Here is a 27,715-nt window from a genome sequence, read left to right on the forward strand (position 1 = left end):
TTGTTGATATGGGCTGATTTTCAGAGATGCTGAGCTGAGTTTGGCAGATGCTCAGGATCACTGAATATCAAGGAAACTTACTTTATTCCTGTGCACTATCCAACATGCTGCTTAGTATCCCATTCATTTTAGCTGCAAACAGATTACTGAAAACTTTTACATTTTCCTGGTTGCAAACTGAAACAATTTACCATAGGTGTGGCCTCTGTGAAATCCATCAGGAGGTCACCTGGTTCCAAAGCAAATGTACTTCCAGCATCTGTGGAACTCTAAAGGCAAAGAAGAAATGCAACATTGAAAAAAAAAATTTCTTTCTATAATTCTGTTGTTTGTTTGCTGGGGTGGTTTTTTTTAATTCCTTAAAGGACAGCTTGCCAAATGGATTTCAAATTTCACACCATGTTTTTTAAGGATGGCTACTCGGGAAAGACAGACAACAAAATTATGCACCTTTGAAATCAAGGTAAATATTAATTTAATCCTGATCCACTGCTCCCTAATGCTGATGAAAAACTATTACTAATTTTAGTTGAGTCTTGGACCAGTCTCTAAATATTTCCTTACACAAAAGGCTAAACATATCACTGCAATTCTGCATTAAAAACTACACCTAATTACTCCATCTAAGGAAAACAAGTTATCTGCTACTCCCTCTCACCCTTCCTGAATATACTCTCCAAACTGACATAAACTCATCACTTTGCATATTACCTTGCCACCAGGTGAAACCTGTGTTTGTCCTTCTGATGTCTGTGGTGTACATGTTTTCTGTGACCCGGGAGATGCTGAAGACACAGGTGTTGATGCCGCTGCGGCTGCTGCCAGTGCTGGAGGAAGGTCATCTTCATCACTGCAGTTGATAAAAGCAGACAGATCTTCTCATTAGAAAATGTCACCAGACTTTGACCATACTTTTGCTGGAGGAGGCACTGGTAACCTGTGTGTCAGCTGTAGTGCTTTGGAGTGAAGTTCAATTTACTCTTCCATCTGTAATGGAGCTAACTTTTCAAGTAAATTAGAATTTTTACAGTTCAAAGATTCCTCAAAAGTGGATTGGCCAGGTAGCTCTCATCTGCAGATGGAAATCTTATGGGTATGATGTGCAAGTAGTGTTTCTATGGAGGATGTATATATGAATAAATTAAATTATTTGATATTACTGTACTTTAATGATTATTCTTTTCTATGGAGGCTAGCAGTATTGCTATAAGAACAGATCTGGTTATAGTCATTCATGGGACTAACTATTTCATTGGCTTTAGACCAACAGAAGATTTGATATATATTATGCAGCTAGTCTGTGCTATTGTTTTCAAACTGGTTTTAAAGGACTTTGACTCCAGAAAGGAGCTCTTTAGGAACGTTCTTGTGAGGGTACCTTTTTCCTGTCCCATTTATTCCATTTACAGAGAAAACATTTTATGTAAAACCAGGTTGCATGCTTCCCTTGGACTCTAGGCCATCAAGCTGAGCTCATTCCACCTCACCTACTGTCACCACTAAATGAAAGCCAATAAAGAATATTACACTTTCATTTACTTTTGTAGAGCCCCACTGACTACAAATCATTGGGATCAGTCAGCCCTGAGTCAGGATGTTTCCAATTTCTAATTGCAATTGCATGAAAGTAAACAGAGTCACAATTTGGCCTATGGAAACTTTCTTACTGGGAATGATATGTGGAAAGGAAATACTCCAGCTTGACAGTTTAAAGCACACAGAAAAATGATGACAAAAATTATTTCTGCTCATAAAATAACACCAATTTTTAACTATCAATTAGGTAGTCACAGTGCACAGAAGCCTGCCATGCCAGTTTGACAAACACTTCCAGAACAGAACTGTACTTGATTTGGTGCTACTTGAAGGCAGCATGCCTGGACAACCCACTACTTCAAAACTATGACATACAGGGTACACAGCCTTATGGTGGGTTGTTTGGGGGACAGCAATGGGGTTTTATTATGATATAAAGCTATGGTGTTTAATGTTATATTTTTCATGCTTAATTTTTTATTTTTTCTGGGTAAGGATAGAATTCAGCACCAGAGCATGTACAATACACTGTTTCTATGCTGGAAATAAAATGCAAAATCTTTTGGACCTGTTCAATAGATGTTTTATTAATGCAACAAGCCAGAGTTGGGCTGTTGACCTAGTTAATCTCTCTTTCAGAAACATGTAGCTGACATTTTCTCAGTCCTTGTTCCCCACTCTCAGCAGGACACACTGGCACCCTCTCCATCCTTGCTGGGTAAAGCTGCTCTGTTGCATACAAGGAAGCAGAAGATTGTTGTGAACTTGCCAGTTCATAAAGGCTTCTTAGTGTCTGCGAACCAAAGCTAAGGGTTTAGGGTCCAGTCTTATTAGTCATCAAGCTATTAGCACACTAGCTGTAAGACTGAGAATTGGCCTTCTTCACTGCATTCTTTTCACAATACTCCTTCATTATCTCTTTGAATTTCCCATATTTGCATTCCAGACACAAGATAATTTAAATTTAATAGAATTTGGGTCTACAAAAAAAAAAAAAAAAAAAAAAAAAAAAAACTAGACATGGCCATAGCATAGGTGACACCTGTGGTTAGAAGTGATTATGTGCTGTTTGTTCTTTATGCCTAACACTGGACAACTGAAAATCCACATGGGGACAATACATGCTCAAAACTGGTTCCTCAAAAACTCACCAATCAAAAACTAAGAATTCACTCCTAAATACATTTAAAAAAAAAAAATGCTGTTTAAATGTTGCTTCCCTCTATGTTTCCCTTTTCCACCACATGATCCTGTCTCTGGTCTCCTTTCTATTCCACTTGCCTCTCACTACACTGTTTGTCACTTCAGCTCGTGCCTTTCCAAGTTCTGCTCTTCCCAGACACTCCTGAATTCTCCATGCTAGTGTTACTCCCAATGGCCCCTGGCATCCTTTCCCTTCTCTCTAGGACAAGCTCTCACTCATTTTCATTTACCCTCTTCTCCTTTTCTCAGTGACATTCTCAGGTGCAGGGCTATGCAGTCTGCACGTGCTCAGAAGGTCTGGGAGACTGGCTGACTGTTCATGTATAGAAAAGGGAGGTGCATGGTCTCTAGCCCAAAGACACGTTTTTTTCTCTTTAAGAACAGATTAGCTAAATACTGTCTCAGAGAAGAATGATCTTGTAATAGCCGATCCTACTACTGCTTCAGGGATGACCCCTTGAGGTACCTATTTTCATTATTCTGTGTCCTATTACCTACACCTCTCCTTTGGTTGTCACCTTCTGTTTATTAGTAAACACACCCTCTCCAACCCTAACCTACCCTAGAGCAAATTTTTTCACCCAGATTCTAAAAAACTGATTTCTCACCAGCCTTACTATCTTTTATCACCAACTTATCCTACTACCTTACTTTGATGGTCCCATGGGAAATCTGCTTCTGCACACATAACATCACTAAGGTATCCTTTACATCAGAATTGCTCTTTTTTGTTTGCCTTGTAGCAGCATTTGAGGACTAAGTTTAACAACCTGTTTAGGGTAAAACTTAAATCAAAAACTTTTCCAAGTATGTGAACAAAACCTGTGACTGTACCTGCACTAGGACATGAATTTCTTGCCTGACCTTACACATCAGTGTGTTCAAAGAATAGGATCAGCCACCACATCCCAATCATTACCTGCCATATGAAGAGCATCAGATAGTTAGTTGGTCCTCTCAGTGTCACAGCCTTTTGCTTTGCTGACTGCTATCTACAAGACCCTGCATTACATAAGTATCTGAAAAATCAGATCCATCTTGAAATACGCAGGAGATTTCCTTCCCCTCGCCTGTAGAAAAAGAGGTAGTGGAAGTGGTTTTTCGTTTGAGAAAAGCACACTGCCATCTGAGCTATGCTAGGCAGAGTGAGTGAGCAGGCTTCATTCAGGCCTTGAGAAACTGCTCCTACGAAATGCTGCCGAGTTCCCTGTCACACATTACCTTCAGGATTAGCAAGCAGTAAGAGAAGCTGGGTTCTCTCCCCAGCTTGAGTTGTCAATTCCCATCTCCTATCTCATTTTCAAACCATGCAGGTTGATGTATCATAGTAAAAGGGAGCATGTTATATGGCCTGCTGACCAAGCTGTGGCTGTGTGTTCCCATAGGTCAGCCTTGGTCTCTTGGACAAATACCAATTTGGCTAATTGCTCATTTTCTTCCTAATTTCAATTTGATTCATTCTTCTGTTTCTTCTCCTAAATCTTTCAGTTTTGATGATGTAGATTGCTACTTTTTTTCCATAACAAAAGTCAGTATTTTTAATAGTGAGGCAGAAAATAACTACATATTGATATTTGTTAGAATCTTTTTGGAGAGAAGGAAAGCTCTTGTTAATGTTGCTGTATATTTAGTGACACTAGGATGTTCAGCTGCTGGAGGGACTAACAGTTGCCATTCCACATAGGAAGCATACATATTTTTTTCTTCCTTATGGCATTGGTGTTCTTGTACTAAGTTTATGATGCCCTTGTCTGTCCTTTCATATGAAGGACAAAACAAAAAACTGATTTCCACATCTCTTCAGTACCTCACATCTCCAGAGACTCTTAAATTGGATGAATTATGTATAAATGGCATACCAAAGCCCTATAGGCACAGATCACTCTTGCCAGGACTAAGAGACTTAACTTTGCTGGTTGTAGCAGGCTCAGCAATTTCTGCATGTGACAAAATCACAGAGAGAAAGGGAGAGAGAGAAGGTGCACTTTCTGAGACAGAATGGCTGACAGCACAGCTTGACCACTCAACAACTAAGGACTGCTTTCCTTATTTTGCAAATGGAGTTGTAATGAAGCAAACAGAGCAGCTTGCTCCAGCTCACATCAGGTCTTTGACATTTCATGTGGAAAAGAGGTTTTTAATTCCTAACCTATAAGCTCATAAAAAGGCAGAGGGCCTGCAATTCTGAGGGTTAGCAACTGCATAGGGATGGCAAATTCATTTCATATTAAAAGCCTGAAGATACTCAGTGATGAAAGGAACAGTATCAGTAGAAGATCATTATCATGTAATTGCACTCTTGCATTTCAGAAGACATAGACAGAGCAATAATTAGCATACCCCTTCATTTTCAGCTGTGGTAGGCAAAACCATAAAGAAAGTGCTATATGTTACTCACAAACTGTACTGCCTCGTTAACTTCCTCACACGAGAAACTTTAATCTCCTGCTTTTCTGTAGGACCAGTTGATGGCGTAGTTTCAGGTCTCACTGGAGCTGGACTTCTAAAAATAACAAGAAAAATATATGTGGCACAGTCTTTATTTAAACTACTTCAGGCATATCAACAAAGTTCTAGCTCATCAACACATATTTATCTTGCAAAGTGGCAAGTGCCCATTGAAGTTCATCCTTTTGTTCCATTTATAGTTCACAGGCCAGTGTGCATGAACAGAAAAGGATGTGCGAACTCACCCCTCTGTGCATTGCATACCATTTATAAAAGCAGCAACTGATTACAAATACAGAACCTATGTAAGAGACCATGTGGAAATGTCACTCTTTCCAAAGTACAACATTTTAATAACAGCTCAGCAATTCAATCATGTCAGAAATATTTTTTACAAAAAATACCTTTAACAAAAAATATTTTATGAATTGTGAAACCTGTTCTGCTTAAAATAGTTTTTACCTGAAATTAAACATTATCCTTCTGCATTTGAAAGAGCAGCTCAAGGGAAATGAACTAATGGATTTGATCCAAGAAAAGGATACTTGCTAGGAAAAAAAGCAAAACTCCGACAAGTTTCAGATACTCATGAATGTGAAATATATCTGCAGAGCTCCAGCAAAGGATAGAAATGGGAATGAAGAGACACACATAAAAGGATCTTCTCTTTAACCATTTATCAGTAGAGTTAAATAATGCTTGAATACAAATAGCATAAATACTAAAACCAAGGTCTTCATGACCTTAGGAGGAAACCATTTCAACCATGAGCTTGAGTGGCATGAAGACGCATGAATCATCTTAAATACTACTTTTATTTGAATCAACACATTATGATTAAGCACACCATACGTGTACTACAAATGCTATAAACATAATAAATATGCCAAACACTAGAAGAGTAATTTGAAAGTCTTGATTAATAATTTGTCAAATAATATTCTGCCATCTAATCTGTAGTCAGATACTAAGTTAGTACTTAAGCCGTCCTACTGATTGCTGGTGTAACTGCTCATGTACTGAGGAACACTCTGCAACTGGCAGAACTGCCATGATATTATCTCTAATATTACAAATTTAAGTTGAATTTTTTGAATCTACTTGCATTCCATTAGCCTTCTAAAGCCATAATAAGATAAGCATATTTAATCTTCACAATTGCACTTCCCTTTGATGACCCTATAGATTTTAAGCCTCATTAACACTCTCTGATAATTTCTGAACCTGCAGTCCAGCTATAACAGAACCTACTGGGATGGCACAGCCTTCAGATTACATCTTCAGATGTCCTATGTGTTTTTCAGTCTTTAGGGAGGTCACAGAGCAATGGGAAGTATAAGAGTGCAATGGACATACATAAATCATAAACCTGACTCTACTAGTTCCACTTATGATTGGAAGAACTTTTGTCTACCTTTTTACTGCTTTTTGATCCCATTAATTTCAAGAAGTCAGTACAGACAGCAGCAAGATTCATATCTTGCCCCTTCCCAAATAACAATTTCAGGGTCAGTCATTTATATCTCAGATTCGCTGTGAGATTAATGCAAATCAATCCAGCCAGATTTTCAAACCTTTTGCTGAGTTTGTTAGGCTGACAAATAAGGGGAGGATAAGAGAAGAAAAAAGCCTAAACCATCTTGTTTTAATCTTGAAGTCAGTATGTCTGTTCCGGAAATCTGTGAATGAACATCACAATGGAAGCCCCAATGTAATTTTCATCATCAGGCTTCATAGTGGATGACTCTGGATGGCTCTAGCTATTCTTTTCTTACATAACTTTTGCTCAACCAAAGGTAGCTTTCAACAACTGAAGAAAATTATTCAATTTACCCAAAGTGATTTTCAACTCCAGTTCTGACAGAAGCAGGATAAATATGTTAAGACCCGTTTAACAACTGGATCTCTCATGGTCAAATTATCAAGGGGCGTGAATGTGTGTAACACTATTTTCAGCTCAAGTCTTCTGAAATACATTAGCTGAAATTCATGCTCTGAATGGGTAGTCCTCACAATTCTCCAATACCTTTATCAGAGGGAATTTACAAGTTTTAAATCTTTTGATCAACCCAGTGAAAGTAGGAATAAAAATACTCATATAAACTACACATGAGTTGAAAAATGTTTCCTCAAAACGATTACAAAAGATGCACTAATACTATCAACGGGTTTAGGAAACAGCAGAGTATGGAACAGCAAGGTTGGTAGCAAATCTATTTCCAGTTCACCGCTACTTGGAATTTCTCAAGACAACATTATAATCTGTAACAAAAGTAAATTGGGTATTTTCACACAAAGGAAAATTTGAAATGGTAATTTCAGTTCCTTGAAAAAGTTTCATTTTACAAAGCTTATATATCTCCTTTTGATTCTTATGGTTTGCAATTTTTTAAAAAAGGGGAGGAGATGGGACTTTTGAAGCAGTTATTTCAATTGCCAAGATCAAAGTTTTGTTTGAAAAGATATTGTGCAATTTTGTAACTAGTTTATAATGATTTCAAAGCAAGTCATGAAACTGATTTGTATATATGAAATGTTTTAAAGTTCTAAATTTGAATTAATCCTGAAAAAAGTTTCACATGAAAAATTTCACTCAAGTGTTATTGAAAGTGTTTGAGAACCAAACAGGACTTACTCACTAATTCAACAAATAGATGAAAAATTTATTATGTTCCTTTGAATGCTGCAAATTTTCAGACGAACAATTAAAAAAAAAAAAAAAAAAAAAAAAAAAAGCCACGATACAGTAACACTAAACACACCTACTCCTATTTCAGTGACTGTAATTGCTCACACAAACTTTACTTGTATTTTCTATCATGCCAGTAAAGCATCCCACTTGCTTATTTGGCAAAAGCAGTACAATTTTAAGAGCAAAAACTTCTTCTCCTTTATAATAAACTTTTGCCATAATTTTTGTCAGAGGCTGAATGTAGTGACTTTTTCCTGATAATTATCAGGCCTTTGGGAGAGACACAAGCACCATTTAATTGTACATTTCCAGAAGATGCGGCTTAGCTAGGGTATAAATCGAAGTTTCCTGTGAATGAAAAGGAGCAGTGGCAATGCCTTCATGTGAAAAGGCTGACTGAATCCAGTCTACCATCAGCACAAGATTAAATGTTAGACTAGTCCTACCAACTGCAGAGATGGATTTTTGCCCTCATTAAAACCTTGCTAGGTTAGCTCTAAAAGCACCAGTCTAAAAAATCCATGACAGCTCCTGTTTCATCTCCAAACACTCTTCCTCAGTCTGAACATGCTCAATACTGTTGCTACTCTCACATCAGCAACCAGATACAAGAAGTGCTCAGCTTGATTAACTCAGAGCCTGATCTGTTGTTTAAAAATGGCAGGCTTTTAATATCACACAAACTCTTAAAAAAGATCTCATTGATACTCCTGAAAAAGTAGAATAACTTCTATTGTTATCTTTTCAATTGTACAGCAAGAATATATTATCTTACATGGAAGGATACGATTTTTGAAGGGAAGCCTTGCAATTTGGCTATGTAAATTGAGTCATTATGTGCAGATATTACCATTTCAAGTTTATACTCCTATATAAGCTACATAGCTGTAGTCCTATATAAAATATATAGCTTGAACAAAACCTGAAGGGTTGAAGGATCAGCAGAACTCAGACTTAAAACAACCCAAACCACCAAACCCTAAAGGAAAACATGCAGTGTATCACAGTCCCTTTGTAAGACTCTGTTTCAATGTCATTAATTTTCCTGTAACAGTATCCAACAGTATCCAACAACTACAGCATAAAAATGAAGGTACTGAACCAAGACAGAGTTACTTAATGACCTGGCACCTCACATAAAAATCTGTCACTTCCTGGTGAGAATGACAATAACAACCATGAATGTCAGCATGCAGTGGCAGGTCAGCAGAAACTGCCTGTGCACTGAGAGCCACAGCACACTTCTGAGCAGCAGCCAGGATGCTTCACTGAACCAGCTTAAGCACTTTTCACAAACCTGCGTGGAAACGTAAACAAGTCCAAGAGAGAGATCTCCCTAAAACCAAGAAATCTGTTTAATCTCACAGCATAGCAGCCAACAGGGCTACTGAAACTGAAACTGCTCACCAAAAACATACACTGTGGAACATTTCAAGTGAGCACAGATGTCCAGTGATTTAGCTCGAACCTTCTCCAGGACATGATGTACATGCTTGTGCTGAGGGACTTGGGGTGTCTTACCCCACCCTGGCTCAGCTGTAATGGGGAGACCAGATTGCAGGGTTGGGATTAATCACGCCTTTGTGTACCACGGCTTCCACAGACTGACATGCCTTCCTCGTCCCCTACTAAAATGGCTCCAGGAAGACCTCTGTACTTGTTTGAAATGTAGCAAGTGGACTGTGTGGGAACAGATTGTGCAACTAATAAGCTGAAAGAGATAAAATAACTTCTCTTTCCTTGGAGGATCTACTTCAGAATTTTAAAACTACCAAAGTCTGCTGGAACCTGCTTTCTGCATTTGTCTTTAACAGATTTTCTTCTCTTCGCTTCTGTTTGTGCCTATAGTGCCATCTGGAACAACCTCTCTCCCTCTGTCCTGCCAGACCAAGGCTGAGGTAGAGGCTAAAAGCCCCATAATTTACAAGGATACATCCATCTGCATGAAAGCTGACCTGACTTCAGGTGCTGGCTCTTAAAAAAACAACAACAACAAAAAGTACTGTCTGATTTTTGGCTTCAGAACTCCCTTTAAGTGGAAATATGGTAGAAAAGTCTTGGGAAGGAAAAGCAAGGAAGGAAAGAAGAGGAAAAATAGTTGATAATGCATTCTCGTGTATATCAAAGACAGCCTAACAAACTAAGCAAGTACAGGCAAACATGCAAATCTTTTCTAAGTCTGTGCTCTAAGGGTTTCACACTTACTTATTTTCCAAAATTATGGTCATCTGAATTTAAGAGACAATAATATGTGCTTTTCCAGTCTGATAAGGTGGCTTTTCTCAGAAGACAGCTTAGCTTTCCAAAATGTTATTTAGACTTCTGAAAGCTATTGCCAGCATCAAACTTTCTGAATAAAGGTTTTTATTTCTTTTCAGCATTTTTTTTTCCCCATATAGATTGCAGATGTACAACAAAGCTCTGTAGAGCAGCAGCCTAACGCAAAAACAGCTTGTGGGCTTTTCTTACTCTCCTCACTTGAGTTCTGTTTCTTTTAAAGGAAAAAATTCTACGCTCTCCCTTGTCCTTATAATAAAAATGTATCTGCAGTCTAGACAAAAATGTGATGCTTCTGTGGTCCAACAGATAGATAATGATGATACAGAAACTGTTCTTTTCCTCAGCTCAGAGTAATGTTGCAGGTCAACACTCAGTATCTAAGGTGAAGCTGAGCTACAAATCCTACCTCTCCATACAGCAACCAGGACAGCCATTATAAATGCTGCAGTTTCCAAAGAGCCTAGGAGCAGTTTAAGACACAGAGCAGTTTAAGACACGGCCAAAGAAATGCACCTTGAGTAAGGTATTTCATCAATTTAACCTCATCTGATAGGTCTGGGTATTGCTCCTTTCTCTGCAGTTCAGAGATTAAGAATACAATTACAAACAATGCATCAGCATCTGACTTCAGGCAACAGGTCAAAGAGGTCTTTAATACTTAAAACAAAGTCAAAGAACGTACCCAAGCGTCCTATCTGCAATCTTTAATGCAGACTGGCATGCAAAGGGGATGCAAGGGTTCAGCTTGAAGTTATGACTTTGATGAAGAAATTACTGGGTGAGGTTCCGGTAAAAAGTCAGAGTAGCAGATCCATTAACCTGTCTACTGGATTAAAGCCGGGCTGATGTGTATTTAGCTAACCACCTTGTTTTTGCAAATGCTAGTTGAAATTTTTCCGTTGGATAAAGAATGGGGGTTTTTTAATTTTTTAGAATGAAAATTGAATGAAAAAGCAGCTTTTTAAAAGCAATTAATATTTGTTAGGAAGGAGTCAACATAGATGATACCTTTAGTTTTCCTAGAATATTACACAACATATTTAGAAGGAGATATTGAAATGTTATGTTCCAGACTCTGATTGATATAGTTAATCTCATTCTGATTCTAAGGAAACACAACCTGCTTGAATTCACTGAAGTTCACGTCAAGGTAAAACCAAGCACGTAATTTTTGATCAGCTTCAGTTCTGACCTGCTTAAAAGTTCTTTTGTATATTATATCTATTTTTATAGGGAACTGAAGGATTTGACTTGAGTAAACATGATCTCCATAATCATCCAGGTGACATGCCTATTCTTAGCCTCCAAACATCAACATGGCCATCTCCTACCACAGCTCTCTCTGGATGACCAGTTCAAAACTTCAGCTCTGTGATGCTTAGAAAATACCTACCTAGAAACTGTCCATGTTTAAAGCCCCAGACTTGAAGACCTGGTGCTAGTTTGCAGTCTGTATAAAAATTGCTGTTAGATATAGTATCCAAGAGAGTTTTGTGAGCCACAGCCATCTCTGTCAATTGAAATTTCTAAACAAAAATCAGTTTATGTGCCTTGAAGTCTTAAGCAGTTGATAAGCAGCTGTTCAATACCACCCCCAAGCTCTAGCTTTCCTTACAAAATTTTTTTTTTGTTGCTGTTTTATAAAAAAATGTTGTCTTGGGTTATGATTCCAAAGATTCCCAAGTCAGTGTTGCTGATAGAAAAAGTCAGTGCACAGAGTACATATTGCTGGATAAGCTAGAACAAACTCCCTGCATGCATACCCATATGCTGTTGGAAAGCTACCCTGACATTCACTGGAAGTGTATGTATAAAGACAGATACTGAGATGTTAGTTTCAAATCCAAAACGCGTACAGATTAGGCAAACGTCGGTTCGCTTTACACCTTGCTTATATGGTCATATTCTGAGAGCACCTGCAGAGAGCCAAAGTTCTCTGAAAAAACTGGTTCAGATTCACACTGTACCAGGTACATAAGTGGGATGTTAGCTCAGATACCAAGAGATGATAATTCAAATGTTAATATAGTCTGTGCAGGTGAGAAAGGAAAGGGAAAAGCAAAGGAATGAAGACATTACTTTGAGTGACACTCATCCCTTGATGATACACAAAAGTTGTATGTAAGAAGTATCATCAGTTCGGTCAGAAAAGGTGTAGGACATATTCACAAAATTTGAAAGGCAGCCAAACTCAAAGCCTTGTGTACATCAGATGCACGAGCCACAGCAGGGAAACGACATTCTGACAATCTGTATGAGCAAAGCTTACTCTGCATTGGGCATTCAGAAGAGTGCCTGCAATTACTTCTCCTGATTCATCTGTATCCTGTATAACTTGATATAATTTAATATTTTCCACCCTTCTTTTCTGGTGTGCAGCTTCATCAAGCTCTGTGAGATAACATTTAATTTTACATTATGTGTTGAGCAGCATCTAATGTAATTAGTCTTAATGTAATAGCTTAATTTGGTTTTGGATGGGAAGATTTACAAAGAAAATTAGAATAAATGAATGCACAAAGCACCAGCTGGTGCTTATACCTACTCCCACATAAGAAGAATATTGCTATTTGCAATCCTATGAAAGATGAGATAATTTGGATAACAAGGATCAACAAAGGGTGATGCACCAGTTGGTCTAAACAGAAAGAAATCCAGAGACAAATCCTGAACCATGTGGGATGTGAAGCATGCCAAAGCTGGTAGCAATCCAAAAGCATGTTATAAGGGAAAATAAATATTGCAGTCCATAAATGTACCACATGGTGTAAAACAGCAAGTGGCAACAGCTACAAGAACTGTAATAACTGGCCAGCCAACTTGAGGGCTTTGATTGAAGAGGCCTCCTGACTGACAACACTTGGGCACCTGCCTCAGAAATGCAGGAACTTGCATCTACATATCTGATCAGAATTTTGCATAAGAGGCTGTATAACCTCTAACCTTGGAGGTTTTCAAAATTCAGCTGGACAAAACCATGGCTGACCTGATCTAATGTTGGTGACAGCCCTGCTTTGAGCAGGAGGCTGGACTAGATGGTCTCCTGACATCCCTTCCAATCAGCGGTTCTATAATTCTATGATAAATAACTAAAGTTTCTCAGAAACAATGTTGATTACTATTTCAATTTTCCAAAACATAACCTCAAAAGAGTGTATCTATTTTAACATCTGAAAGTCTTGTGTGTGTAGCAGTAAACAGCTACTCACAAAATGAAGACTAACATTTAGCAGATGAAGAAGGTGTTAAGTGTTTACATGTACCAGCTCTTGAAGACTTTCAGCCAGATCACCTGAATCAGGCATGTATCATGTGTAAACTTTCCTGAGCTCCAAGTGACCAAGTGAAGAAAAAAGTACATTATCAGCAAATCCTGCTGCCAGGTAATTCCTGTCTTACACGTTTGACTTCAGCTGTTTACCAAACTTTAACGTCAGGTATTTTTGCTAACATTTCTACTGTCTGACCTGTCCCAGGATGGAAGTTTGCACTGGCAAACAGGCTATGCCCAAGGACAGCCAGTATTTTGCCTGGTTCCAAAGTATTATCAATCCCTGACATGTGGACTATTTTGGTCTAAATCCTCACTCTACTGGAACTCCTGAAGAGGGTACAGCAGAGTTATACTGGGGATTACATTCAGATATATTTGAAGAAGAGGACAAAATAAGGAAAGTGTAGACCTTTATGATAATATAGTCAAACTCTGTGCGTGTGAATCTGTGTGCACATGCATATGCACACTATAGGCTTACCCAAGTGGTCACAGCCAGAGAGAAAACAGATACTTCAAAGACTTTTCAGGGCAAGTTTGTGTATAGGCACTGGGGAAGATGTACAGTTGATGCTTCTGTCTGCCAAAGCTTTGAAAAGGGAGAGGAATAATGGAAAAGAATTCTCTTGATGGGGTTCTGTGGTTAGTCATATATTTATTACATTTAACAGATGAAGCAGGCTCGTAATTACGTGGTAAATTTCTGGGGAAAAAAGTTCAAGAGCTTATCTTTCTAGCAGCCCATCCCTTCACTAAGAAATGGGTGGTTTATAAAAAGGTGAAGAAGTGACTGTGATTCACATCCCTTGATAGGCTGCAGGAGAGAAAGTTCTGCACCCCTAATCACTAGATGGGCCAGATCAAAAGAAGAGTGTGACCGGAGGTGATAAGAAACCAGGTGACTATAATTTTCATTTTTATATTTCCTACAATTTTGTATACTTCCTTCATTATACAAATGTTCTGGCAGTCAGCCTGAACCCTGATCTCTCAAGGGTAAAAGAATCAAATAAAAAAATCCCAGTTGGAGGCAGGTGATGCGAGCCTTACCAAAACTATACATCAGAACATGCAGTAATCTCAAACCTGAATTAAATTATCTAGCTAATCAAAAACTCTCCCTGAACACTCCTCTCTCAACACTTCCATCTGGATGCTGAGTCAGATTCCTGGGTGTAACAGGTTCTAACAGACAGGAAAATACCTCTGTTACTTCCTCATAATCCCTTCTGGTCCATTCAGCACCATGACGGGTCATTCTCTTACAATACTAAAGAAGAAGATGTTCTGTCAGAAGGCTTTTCTAGCTCTAGTGGAAGATGAACACCTCTTGTGGGTCATAAAAAGGACTGACATGATCACTGCCTCCCTTGCAGACTTGGGCCCTTCATCTCAGAAGAAGTACCATTAAAAATCATTGCAAAATGACTGACATTGCAAATTCCAGACTAGACCAGTGTTCACATAAACACATTTTGACTACGTGCCTTAACAAAGCATGCCTCACTACGCAGGGTGGTAACTGCAAACTAACTGTATCTCCTCTTGATTTGATACAGGCAGTATAAAAAGCAAAATAATGGAAATACATAAATGACACATTTCTTCGGGTATTTCTTCTTCTGTAAACCAACATTATGTTCTGCTTTGTCCAAAATGCTGATACCCCAGCAATATAGCTGGGCTGTACTCTATATATTAATTGGTGTTGATGAAAACATGTGCTTTCAAGTCTGTGACAACAGAGCTGTAATACAGACAAGTCTAACTCTTCTTGGTAGGACTCCTGTGTTTTATCAAGATAACTCATGGCTCTCCTATTTATCCCACTGTTGAAATTCCCCTCCCATTAGTTGCTGTCATCTGACTTTGTTCAGCTGAGAGCTCTGTTGTGTGCCGCCCGAGTGGAACCAGCTGAGGTAATCATACAACTTCCCCTCCTGCCACTGTCCAGACCTGCTGCTTTTCTAGGGCTTATCAGCAGAGCAGCAGGGTCAACAAGGGGAATGCACAACTGTGTTCCAATTCATAGTGCACTCTATTAGTCTTAATTGAGGATTAAGGAGAGTGTAAACTAGGACACTGCAGCACGTACTGGGTTACTGAGTCACCAGCTTTTTCCTCACTGAATGTGGGAACCAGCACTTGAAATAGCCTGGCTGAAAAAAAAAAAAATTCTGTCCAGAGGAGGGAAAGCTATACAGCTGTGCTCTCCAAAAGCAGGGAGAAGCGGACTGTACTCTTCTGTTGTCCCACATCTTCCTACAGCTTAATCTGACATGTACAGGTTAGCTATTAACACGAAGACCAGGAGACAACCTTGCACTTCCAGCCTGTGCACCAAATGACAGAGCAAATTTCACAAGCTTTCCCTTCCTGAAAGCCAACAAAATAGTGCAATTTCAGCTTCAGCTGTGGCTTTTTACCCCATATTTAAAATGATTTAGATATAGAAGCATCCACAGTTTGCCATAGAGACAGAAAACAGGTGAATAAGCTGACTGATACATGACAACTTCCAATAAGCACATTATTCTGAGGTCATGCCCAACAAAATGACTGGAAACCTGCTTGTAGCAGAAGTGGCTATACCACACATACATATGAGTAATTACTAGTTGAACCAGAACTAATTCTACAAAGAGCTATAGCAATTGTTAGCCAAATGAGTCTGCCATGGCAGATGCTAAAATAATTGCTTAGGGGGATTACAGGCCATAACCAAGCAGTTAATTCATTAGAAGTGTAATCTTCAGAGTGGCAACGGATGAGCAGACAAAATGGTAGCAAAGAAAGCGCATTTCTTTAATCAGACAAGCACTAACTGCTCTCCTTCCTCACCTTCTATTTCCCTATTTGTACGAACAATTCATGCTTCAGTTAATGATCAAAACTGCATATGTTTGCTTACTAGCTAGCCGAACAAATTTCCCAATGTCTTGGGTTTGGAAAAAAACAAGCATTTTCCTAGTGCACTGTGCAGTCATCAGTAAATACATACATGAGGCCACTGTCCCTGCTATAAATCCCTTGCATGAAAAGAGGGAAGCACTGTTAAATAGCTTGACAGATACTGGTTTTAACTGGCAAGATATTTCAGCAAACAAGCTCATTCCTCACACAGGTGTTGTCTACGGGAATGTCTGAATGGGTACTTGCAGGAATAAAAATCGTATTTCACAGGGAGACCTTTTTTACAAAGTATACTTGTGTATTTCTCAACTAAAAAAGAGAAGAACTCCCAGGTGACTTATCTGATCGGTATGAACTAACCCTTGCTTCTACTCAGATGCAGTTCTTAGCAGAGCAAAGACTCATTTATGACCACCCAAGTTCACAAAATAGAGGTTATAGAGGATGACATTGGCAAATAGGTCACATGCTGGCTGTCTGCAAGGGTGCATTATGTCCCTGCAGAAAGGGAAGCCATTTGAAGGAGAAAGAGAATTGGTTAGACACTGAATTTATTTTGCATTATTCTCTGAGTTTTGAAAGCAGTCTGTTAAAATTGGTCTATCCCTGAGCATTGATTACTTGTATATTTGCACCTCTATGACATAGACACAAAGTAATAAAACAATACCATTTCATATGGCACAACTGACTGTAGGGGAAACAATGCTTGACATAAACCAGATAAAAATAAATATTAGTCAAATATACACCAGACTGCTGCACACCGAGAACTCCAAAGTGGCTTTTATGAGTTTATAAGCTCGGATGTGTGCGAAAGAAAACAGTAAAATTAGCTTTTCAGTCAGGTTGCCATCCTTACTCATGCTGAATAGTACTTCACCTGACAAAGCACGCAACTTATTTACAGCTCAGCATGATGAAGCATGAGAGAATCTATGATAAAATGTGAAACAGGAAGGCTTTTCTACAGATGTTATGCAGAAGTTCAGCAAAGGTGAGTACGGAAAACAAGTCTGTAGCCATGTTTCAGATCACACAGGGCTTTACAAACCAGGTCCTCCTGAACTGCTTCTGGAAGTGACAGCAACCCAATAAAGGGTGTTGTGGCAAAGACAAAACATGAAAACCATTTCTATTAAGCAAAGAAATAGGTCACTGTGTAACATATGTGATGAATTTTCTCAGTGGTCCTAAAAAAGTTTTGTAGAGATATAAAAAGGAGAATTGCACATGAGAAAAGTGGATGATTCTAAATATCAAGTGGACATTGCAGCTTCTTGGACAAAAAAATGGGAAAATCACAGCCTGCCAGGCTAGAAGTTACAGCTCTGCAGGACAACCCAAGATGAGAGAAGACGTGGGCAACTGGGAATCACAGCAGTACTGCAGGCAAGCCAGGGACTGCCACTGAAAGCAATAGCATCACCTGTCATGTCTCCTACTGTCTCAGGACCACCAACCATCCTCACCGTTCTTCTCTTGGTAGCTGGTCTCACTAAGCCAACGTAGCAGTTTTGCTAGTCCAAGCTGATCGGAAAGGATCATTTTTGAAGGAAATGGTTTTTGAAGACTATTCCTGATTTTTTCCTTATAGGAAAGATACACATTTGAAAAAGGGGTTGATGAATTTTCACAACTATAACTGCTTCTTCTTGAGTTCAGAATGATTTGCGGGACATAATTCATTACTCATCTCACCCAGACTTTTCTATAAGATGCTTAATTGTCTGCTTTCAGTTGCAAGTCAGCTCCAGAAAGTATAAAATAAAATCATGACTAGTGTTCTACTACATATGTATATTACATAAACATATATATAGCATGTACACTAGCACAATTAGCTGATTAACAGCCAGTGTGATTGCCATCCTTCAAATCCACAAATTTTCTTCATCAAACACTCCTCCCAGATTCAAACATTAAAGATGTTCAAAGTGATGGCACTACCATACATATAGAGGCAGGCAATTTCAAAATACCCATGCTGTAACCTCCTCTCTAATCACCTGCTGAAAGACAGCATACTATACTGTGCTATTCAAATAATGTTTACAATTAATATGACTCTTCAAAATGGCCACCTGAAAAAAAGGAAGACTACTATCCACAATCAATAGAATAAAAGCACATTCCAAAGTAGTCACTACTGCCTGCAAATGTGCCATTTTTCTGAAGGCTGTATACCAAATGCTTTTTCTTTGGGAAAAAAAAAAAACAAACAAACAACAAAAAAACGAACCAAAAATCAACAACTTTCATAAATCAGAAAAATTCAAACGCAAGGATATTTCAGTTTAGACACCTAGCATGTTTCTGATACAAAAGTTATGAAAACTTTTATAGATTTTTTTAATGAAAATTTTTATATAAGCTTTTCTAAATTGGTCACTGGACCTGATTTTTTACCTTGAGCTTTTATCAATTGTTTAAGTATATAGACTCAGTCTGATTTTTAAAGTTAAGCTTTTAATACTTCAACTATATCTGATATATGTGTATAAAATAAGCACCCTTCTGACAGACACCTTCTCCTCGGGTCATTGCTTGGTGAAGTTTACGCATCAACTTGGGGATGAGCAAATTGACCTCTAACACCTGTTTGAGATAATGTTTGGAAAATGTCTCACTATATCATGTATTTATTTGATGTTTTCCCTACGGACAAGAAGCAACAGACCTTACATTAGGGTCCTGCAGGCTGGAGGTCTTACTGGGATTTACAAAAGAGGTCTCGTCTTTCACAGCCTGTTAAAAGAAGGAGCCAAAGTTTAGTACAAAATCCATACACTTGGGATAACATAACTGTTTATTAAAAAAATATTCCTGCAAGCACCCCAGAAAACTGAAATACCCAAAATACCTACTCTGCCCAGATTTACAAAGCACAGTAATTATTTTCTTTCATATCCTACAGTTGAGATTCACTGTGATGAGCTACGATGTACAATGTGCAGAGCAACAGTGTTAGGAAGAGACTGGATAGGGATAAAGGAGGAGAAAGAAAGGAACACTGATATTTACGGTTCCTCCAGAAAGCATTTGAGCAGAAATAATAAAAATCAATCCAGGCAAACATACTGTAGTTCAGTTGTTCTTTTAATTGGAGTACAATAAATATTACTGTAGTCTAATAAAAATAATGATGCCAACTTTTCATTCAGTCTTTGAAAATTAATCGAAAAATGGGATCCCTTGCATATAATCACACTGTACATGCAATTCACAGAAAACCTCACCCACTACTGGTCTCTGCTAAATTAGAGAGTCCTGTCTCTCACATACCATTTGTCTATAGAGTTGAAAATACTAGTATTGCAACATGACTTACATGAAAATTGCTCGATTACCCAGGAAACACCCAATTTGGGCAAGTGTTGGTAGATTATGCTCTTCAACCGAGATGCAGGGTTCCACAATCCATGTTTAAATGCCAGTGTCAGTGCAACACTGCACCCCTCTACAGAAAATACTGGCTGAAGACACAAGAGTATCTCCAAATCAGTAATGGATGTGGCAGGCTGTGACATTTCCGTTCTGCTAAATGGATAGAAGGGAAGTGCTATGGTCCTACGACAAAGGGATTTTTCAGTGTTCATTATCTGAACCATAATAATTTGAGGCCATCAGTCCAGATGAAATTGAATTAAATGTGTCAGTCTCATCCTCTTCAAAAAGGATGAGGCAGTTTCCTTCAAATCCATCAAATCCAAATCAAAGGATTTTACAGACATATAAAAATATTCTAAATTTGACATGAGACCTTCCATTCAACAGAAACTGATATATTCCGTTTGAGGGTACTCATAAGAAAAAGAAATAAAATCAAAGCTGAGTTTCTTCTATACCTTTTCAGTGAACTACAAAATATCTGCTCAGTGCCTGGGGAAACTGCACGAGTTGTGATAGTTTTAGGTTTGTTTCCCCCTTGTGCCAGATAGAACAAAACCCTCATTGCCACTTTTCAGGTCATTATTTACTGGAGCATCAGCCATGGCAGGAACAGACTGTTCCAGCTTGTACACACAATTAACTGTATGGGCAATTAAACAGGAACCACTGGGAGCCCGGCAGAAAGTGAATTCTTATCCTGGCCCTACTCCAGCCCAGGTAAGTGACTGAGGTGATGGGTTAGGGACCATTTTGAGATAACTCCCCCCATAACCCTTCCTGTTAGAGTTGTTGCACCTTGTGTATTGATACCAAAACCACTATCGGCAGAGAGCCGACCCTCTGAACCTCATCAGCAGGTTTGCTCTTCTCCTAGGGGGCTAGTTTACTCAGAGGAGCACAGGATCAGCAGTAGGTGCTGGAGAAGCTCCACCCCAGCATAGTGCTTTTATGTATTGGGGTTTAATCTCCCTCAGCCAGAGGTTTCCTCAGTCCTAGACAAATGCTCTAAACATTAAGGAGTCAGACAAAAGTGGCACATAGTCACACCATCACCACCATTGTAACAGCCACCAAACATTTTGCAGCTAAGGTTTTCAGTGAATTCGCATCACACCATGAATAATTTCAGTGCCAGGAATGCAATTTTAAAATTTTAATAAATTAATAACTTTAAGAAATTTAGCTCAGCTCTAGAAAACTTTCTCTTTTTTTATAGGTCTTCTATTAGCTCAGTCTAGCATAATGTTTATTCAAAATCTAGTGCTTTCCTGAAAGGAAAGAAAATGGTCTTTAAGGAATTGAGAGAAAGCATTGAAAATCATTCTTTGTTGGCACAGATGAGCACTGGAGCAATATTTCTTTGTTCTACAGAAATTATAATGCTTTTTATAAAGCTGTTTGGTTTCTGAAAGCTGTAAACATGAATCCAGCTGTCAGAAACTTCATACATAGTCTCTTCTTCCATGCTGATGTCTTAACAACATTTTATTGGTAAGCTTGACAAGCTAGCTGCTCCTTATGTGTCAAACTGGATACTTTTTAAAACCATACATTTTACTTTATTCCAATTTTCACCAAATTAATTGAGCTGCATTTAACAATGCACTTGAACACAACAATTCAAAAGAGAATACAGAGATCAAGGATGCAATGCAGGGGCTGTGACCAGGAATTAAATTATTAAAATTGTACCTACAAAAAAGACTATAAAGCCATGGGTCTCATTAGCTCGTTGAGAGGGCTTCACTGTATTAGTCCCTAATAGTTGACCCTTAGTTTCTTCTCAGCTCTGTGACTATATTACCATTACCTCTCTTTTGCCTTCTCTGCATTGGAAGGCTAAGCCTGTATCTCAAGAAGCTGTGTATTCCTAAATGGCATGATCAGCATCCTGAGGGACTTCTCTTGGTATTAATTTTCTCTATTATTACTCATGCTTTAGAGAACAGAAAAGACTCCCGTACCCACAAGTAAGTACTGCAGACCAGTAAGCAAGTAATCCCATACTAATCTGGAGGGAGAGAGGGAGCATATAGAGAAATGGAGAGGCCTGAACAACCTTAGGTGATGAGGTGTGCACACTGGGTGCCATGAATGTGCATTGGCAGGCATAAATTAATACGGATGGGCTAATTCTCCTCACCCTATGCCTCTCCTCCATGCCCATGGATAAACAGACATAGGAAAATGTTATACCTGAAAACACTTCTGCAAAGGGCTTCAGCTTTATTTGTTGGCTTGATGGCTTTTGATTTGCTTATTTGTTTGTTTTTAGGAGGTCAGTAAATGATCAGGTGACAACGTTTCTTTTATTTTTCCTCCTAACTCTGCAAATCACACTCACTAGCCACACAAGGTCTTCCTCAGCCTTACTGATAAGATATGAATGTAAAACAAGGCTTGTACTTGTACCCAACTCTCACAATGTAATTCCTAGATGGTTTGCCTTCATTTGAAAGCAAGTGCATGTGCTAGGGCCAGGATTCAGGTTTCTACTGCAGGATGCCCACCATCAGTGGAACAAGGGAGTTATGCCAACACTAGCAGGACGTACCTGGTGGGGAATGTATATGGAGAGCTGAGAAGAGGCTCTGTCACCCACAGAAAGCCCAGCACTGCGCTGTGTAAGAAGAACAGGTAGCAGCATGGAGCTGCTCAGATCTCTTTCACTGAGGCAGATTCTCCCCTCACCCAGAGGCTGCTGCTCTGAGAATGAGAGGTTTCAGGGCATAGCAGACCTGGAAACTTAATTTATACAGGAGCAGGTTCATTTAATAATTACCCAAAGAGAAACAAGCTGGCTCCTCTGGCTACCAGACTGCAAACCAAACAAAATTAAAGGTCGATCCATATAATCCATCCACACAATGCCATTCTCTTTTCTTATCTGCACTGGGATCAGAGCAGAAGAAAAATTATTAATGTTCCAATTTTGTATGTCATTAACTTTCTGGATGGTGTTAGAAACAAAGGTAAAGCATTACTTTATCATACTGGAGACAAGAAACATGCCTGGACAGAGATGCCATTGTACAGGCTGTCTTCATAAATGATTGCTAAGAAACACCAGTTTCACCAAAAGATAGAAAGAGGACAAAAGCACCTAAGTAATACCAAATTTTGCCCACAGCTGTCTAAATGATCTACGTATGAGCTGCGAGACTGATCCTGACAGTTTTAAGATTGCTTTTCAGTCAACTCCTGAGCACCCATAACCCCAGCAAATCTGCCAGCAGCCAGGTCCTCTTGAGTCTTAAAGAGGGGGATGATCCTCCAGGGACACTGCATCAGACCCTGCTGAGCTTTCCTGCAGCGGCTGGAACACTTTCTGGCCTGTGGGAACAAGTCCACATATGAATTTATAAGCCCTAGTGGCTGGATTTGCTTAGTGAACAGCATCTCCTTCTATTTTCTTCTGAAGGGTTAGCCCTAGGATGATGAGGAACAGGACCTCAAAATGGGAACTGGTTGCACTGGGCATCTAGGAAGAGGGAGAACACAGGAAAGACACAGGATAGGAATATCTTGAATAAGCAAAAAAGACTGCATGAAGAATCTGATCACTGTATCCAAGGCAGGGTGTCAGGTTCTCATCTGAGAAAGACAAGGGTCTGGAAGGCTCATATGAATCATATGATGTCTCTTATTTAGCAGTTTCACAAAGTTCCCAGTTGCAGAAAGGAAAAGGGAGCAACACAGCTTTCACATGTTTGGAGATCTTCAAAGGTAAGGAAGCAATGGCTCTCACTGCAGTGGCCTGGAAATATTTCTCTATCTTGTCTCTTTCTGGCTCTTTAATGATGCTAAGGAGGCCTGAAGCATATCAGATTTTTCAGCTCTTAAACAATATTTTTGTCATTTGTCAGCCATATTAATTGTGGGCTGATCTTATTAGACAATACAGGCTAAGCAACACATCATCAGGAAGAATGGCCTGCCAAGGTAAATCTACCTTGGTGATTTAATACGTCAAATGTATCCTTTCAGGCAGAAAAGCATCATGGTTAGGTCTCTGGGGAACAGACTACTCTGTTTTCCTCCCTCTGAACAGGGCCTGGCACCATGTGTCTCCCGGGCTATGGCGGGCTCCTACACATCACTGCAATTAACAGTACTTGTCTCATCATGTACTAGCACTTACAGACATGCCAGCGAGGAGAGATAGCTGACATATCCACAGTGCGCTGTCAGTCTTGTGACACCACTGCTGCATTTGCTTCCAGTATCCCAGGGAATAAATTAAAAGATTTCCCTTTTCCCACATTCTGTTTATCTAAATCCTCCTTCCCCTTCTGTACCTCAGCAAGGCTGCTGCATCATTTCCTCAGCTCCTCCCCTGACTTTGAGGTATCATTGCTGACACACTTCTAACGAGCTGCCATGTATCATATATTGATCATCCTGGCCCACACACATTCAAAATCTTGTGTTTTTAAACATCTGACACCTTTCATTTCCGTAGCCTCACTTTTAAAGTTGAGCAAACCTGTTTGCCCATAGCGACTGAACACAGGATTTGGAGCTGAGCCGTTTTTAAATTTCATTGTTATGAGCAATTATAACTGACGCGATGTTGTGCTCGCTGCTGTTCCAGTCGAGAGTCCCAGAGCAGTTGCTTCTTTTTACTTAGCCTGAAATTTGCCAGTGAGTTTATTGCTCATCCAAGTGGGTGACTAACAGAAACAGCTTTAGCAAGGAAAGGCATCGTGTACATAAGGAGCTGTGCAAACTTCCCCCACAGCCTGAACACCTCAGCTGTGACCTGTTATACTCACGTAATAACAGTTCTGATCTCTGTGCGAAGACTGCCAAATTGTGCAGTAGCTCTCTGCTGTGAGTAAGGACGGCTGGAGGGAGGGAGGAAAGGAGGAGAGGGAGGCAAACAGCATCAAATTCATGATAGAAAGATGTTAAAATGTTGGAAAAGCTGATCCTTTCAAGGTACTTAAGTCAACATACTTCTAGTGAAAGCTAAGAACTCCTCTGGGGATCCAGAAGGATTTGGTTAAGTCCTATTATAAGAAAGATCGCATAAGATTATAAATCCTCAAGTGTCTTCCCCTCACCTACTCTATTTTCATTCATGACCTGATTAGGCTTTGAATCCAGATCCCCTTAAGTGAATAAAGCTCCAAAGACCCAGCTCACATAAAGACAGCGATTTTTTTTTTCTAGAAATACATGGCAAAAACGTCTGGACTTGGAAGTTGACAAGTCCTTACACTTGAATCTTTCCTTAAAGGAGACAGCACAAAGAAAAAGGCAAAGATTCATCAAAAATGTAGCTAAACCAGACTAGCACTGTGAGTCACCTCACTTATGCACACTTTCTACCATAAATAATGCATAGAACCCAATCTCATTTACATGTGCAGCCATGGTTTGCATCTATGTAGAGAGCACAGGCTGCAGGATGACACCTGTAGCCGTGCACGTCCTGAGACATATTTTGTCCAGTCTTTTTCTCAAGGCAACTCTAGACAGCACAAGCAACCTGCATTTACTTACGTATTTGCAATACTTGAAGCAAAATGACATGATCATCGGTCTGTACTTGTTTCTAGGGCAGGCAGGCAAAAGAGAGAGATGGCTATCGACCTGGCCTAAAAATTTACATGTGTATAAGCTTGTGAAGAAAGTTAGCGTGTGAAAGGAGCTACAGGATTGAACATCCCTTTGTTCAGCGAAAATGTTCCTTTGTTTACTGAGAATCAAAGGGGGGGAATCAATTGCTCAAGAACCCAAACCTGGTTGACAGAAGATACCTCTCGCCAGCCAACAGTTTCCCTTGGGAGTTGATAAAGCAGAAGCAACTGGGATTTTCTATGTTTTTTTTAAGTAACTCCGAATCTACCTTTTCCCAACACTTTTTTCTCAACAAACAACCCATAATGTTCAGTGAGAAACGAGTTGGTGGTACTGTCACCTCTGTCTTCCATAAACTGCACTGCAAAAATGCATCTTAAAAATGAGCTTGGCCTTCCCTTGTCTTCAGACTAAGGTGTGAGTAATGCAAAAATCAGCTGCAGTAGAAAACTATGAGAAACAGGATATCAGTTCCTTCCTGTGCTAACCTGCTAGACTTATATCAACCCAAGGATTTAGGAAAGCTTGGGTAACAGGTGGTAAATATAAACATCACTTGTAGAAGACAAACGACTAGAACACCACACACACTGCCTGCCAGAAGAAAAAGCCCTGCTGAGATAGCTACATTTGTTCAGGAGCCTGTGCTTAATTCTAAGGATAATTAGGATTTGCCTGCAGCCAAAGTGGATATAAATAGCAACCAAAACCTGCTAGTATCTTTCCTCCATCAGTTGGGCCATGAACTGTTTGGCAAAAGGGACTATTTGTGATACTAACAAGTCGTCTGCTCAATCACAGCATATCAGCACTGACTCATGCAAGCTGCAAAGGGGTTTTGAATGCTAGGGAGAACTGGTCTTTTGTATTCTGGCAGCTCCTCACTGCTGCTTTATACCACTCCCTCTCAAATGAAGAGTCTGGAATAAATGCAAAAAAAAGGAAGAAAAAAAAAAGAAGCAGAAAATATGTCAGCTACTTCACAGTGTTTAGAGCTCCCCTGGAGCTTCATTATGTGGGAACTGTGATATGCAGTCTGTCAGCTAGAAGGTGGCAGATCTCTGTGGCACAGTTTGAAAGGTGTATTGTGAAACACTACTTGTTTGCTCTAGACCCACAAATACTGTATGGCACACCCTGTGAAAACCACAGGTTCCCACAGATGTGTGTGGGTTTCCCATGTTTCTCACCTGTGGTGTCTGTGGCAGTGTGCTCCTGGATTCAGCTTCCAGAATCCCCATGCACACTGTAGCTTGATTCTCCACATAGCAGAATGGCACATAAATATTTCCATCTTCACAAAATAAACAAACTCACCCATGTTAGTTTCCTGCTGCTCTACAACTCTAAACCACATGCAGGGCTCAGTGATCGGTATCATAAACTTACAAATTTTCAGTCTCTAAGCCAGGACTATAGCCATGGGAGAGGGTGTATTGCCCCCTAGGAATGCAATAAAGAGATCTTCAGCCTAATTCTGAAATGAAGCAGTTCAGAGACCATCTTCCAGAATATATTTTCAAATGCTTTGCATAATTTCCCCTGTTTTTATTTTTGAAATCACAACCATTGGAATCATTCCTTTCTAAGGCGCTCTCTTGTGTTGGTGTCTAGCTGCCATAAAGAAAGAAAACTACAGAAAAATTCTGTCCCAGTTTATATTTTCCACTTGCAAACATTCACTCCATTCTCAGAATTAACAAGGAACAGCTTCTTCTTCTACTACATGCAGGAGGTGCCTTCATAAACTTGTCACATCCTGATGTTAGTAGCATATGGTATTGAAAATATTCCTACTGCTTAGAGAGAGAGCTGTTACAAGTATTTCAAGCAACAGTTTGTTAATTTTGGATCTGATCCTACAGTGCACCAATATCTTTCTCATGCTTTTACACCTAACTGTATAAAGAAGATGCCCCATGAAGTTTCATAAAGGACAAGTTAGACCATAGATTTGTGAGGTCTTTAAAAGAACATTTAAATTCAAATGGCATGTGCATAAGACATAGTCTGGTTCATTCTTCTTTCTTTTACAAAGCAGAGAAGAGCAAATCATCATCTTATTTATGATATCATGAAATAAAGGAAGATCAGGGTCTATGCTGTATATGAGGAAAATCAGCCTGTCTTTACAGCTTGAGGAATATAGTCTGCGCCTTACAGAAACTAGATATACTTCTTGCCCTGCCTTGTAAGTTGAACTATGACAGCACAGAAAACAAGAGATGAGAAATTGGGAGTCTTAAGAATAAGGCCAGAAGGTAGGACTTCTCAGGGATTTAATATAAAACTGGCATCAAAAGATAGAATTGGGCAATGGATAACACGGTTAGTCCTCCAGATATACTGGGCAGCAGGATATGTCAGATGGGGTCAAAGAAGGGCCCGAT

General features: G+C 39.4%; 1 protein-coding gene across 2 annotated transcripts in view; it reads right to left on the reverse strand.

Moving 5' to 3' along the window:
* EPB41L4B (erythrocyte membrane protein band 4.1 like 4B) overlaps window positions 1-27,715 on the reverse strand; it is a 130,057-nt gene that overhangs the window by 30,141 nt on the left and 72,201 nt on the right. For both annotated transcript variants that reach the window (XM_026843117.1, XM_026843116.1), the window contains exons 18-21: window positions 19,027-19,094; window positions 5,138-5,242; window positions 712-850; window positions 192-269 (exon numbers count right to left, since the gene is read on the reverse strand). In XM_026843117.1, the coding sequence (XP_026698918.1) occupies window positions 192-269; window positions 712-850; window positions 5,138-5,242; window positions 19,027-19,094 (390 nt within the window). The remainder of the gene's footprint in view (window positions 1-191; window positions 270-711; window positions 851-5,137; window positions 5,243-19,026; window positions 19,095-27,715) is intronic.

Source organism: Athene cunicularia (assembly GCF_003259725.1).
Source record: "Athene cunicularia isolate RWA chromosome 2 unlocalized genomic scaffold, athCun1 chr2_part1, whole genome shotgun sequence".
NCBI classification, from domain to species: domain Eukaryota; kingdom Metazoa; phylum Chordata; class Aves; order Strigiformes; family Strigidae; genus Athene; species Athene cunicularia.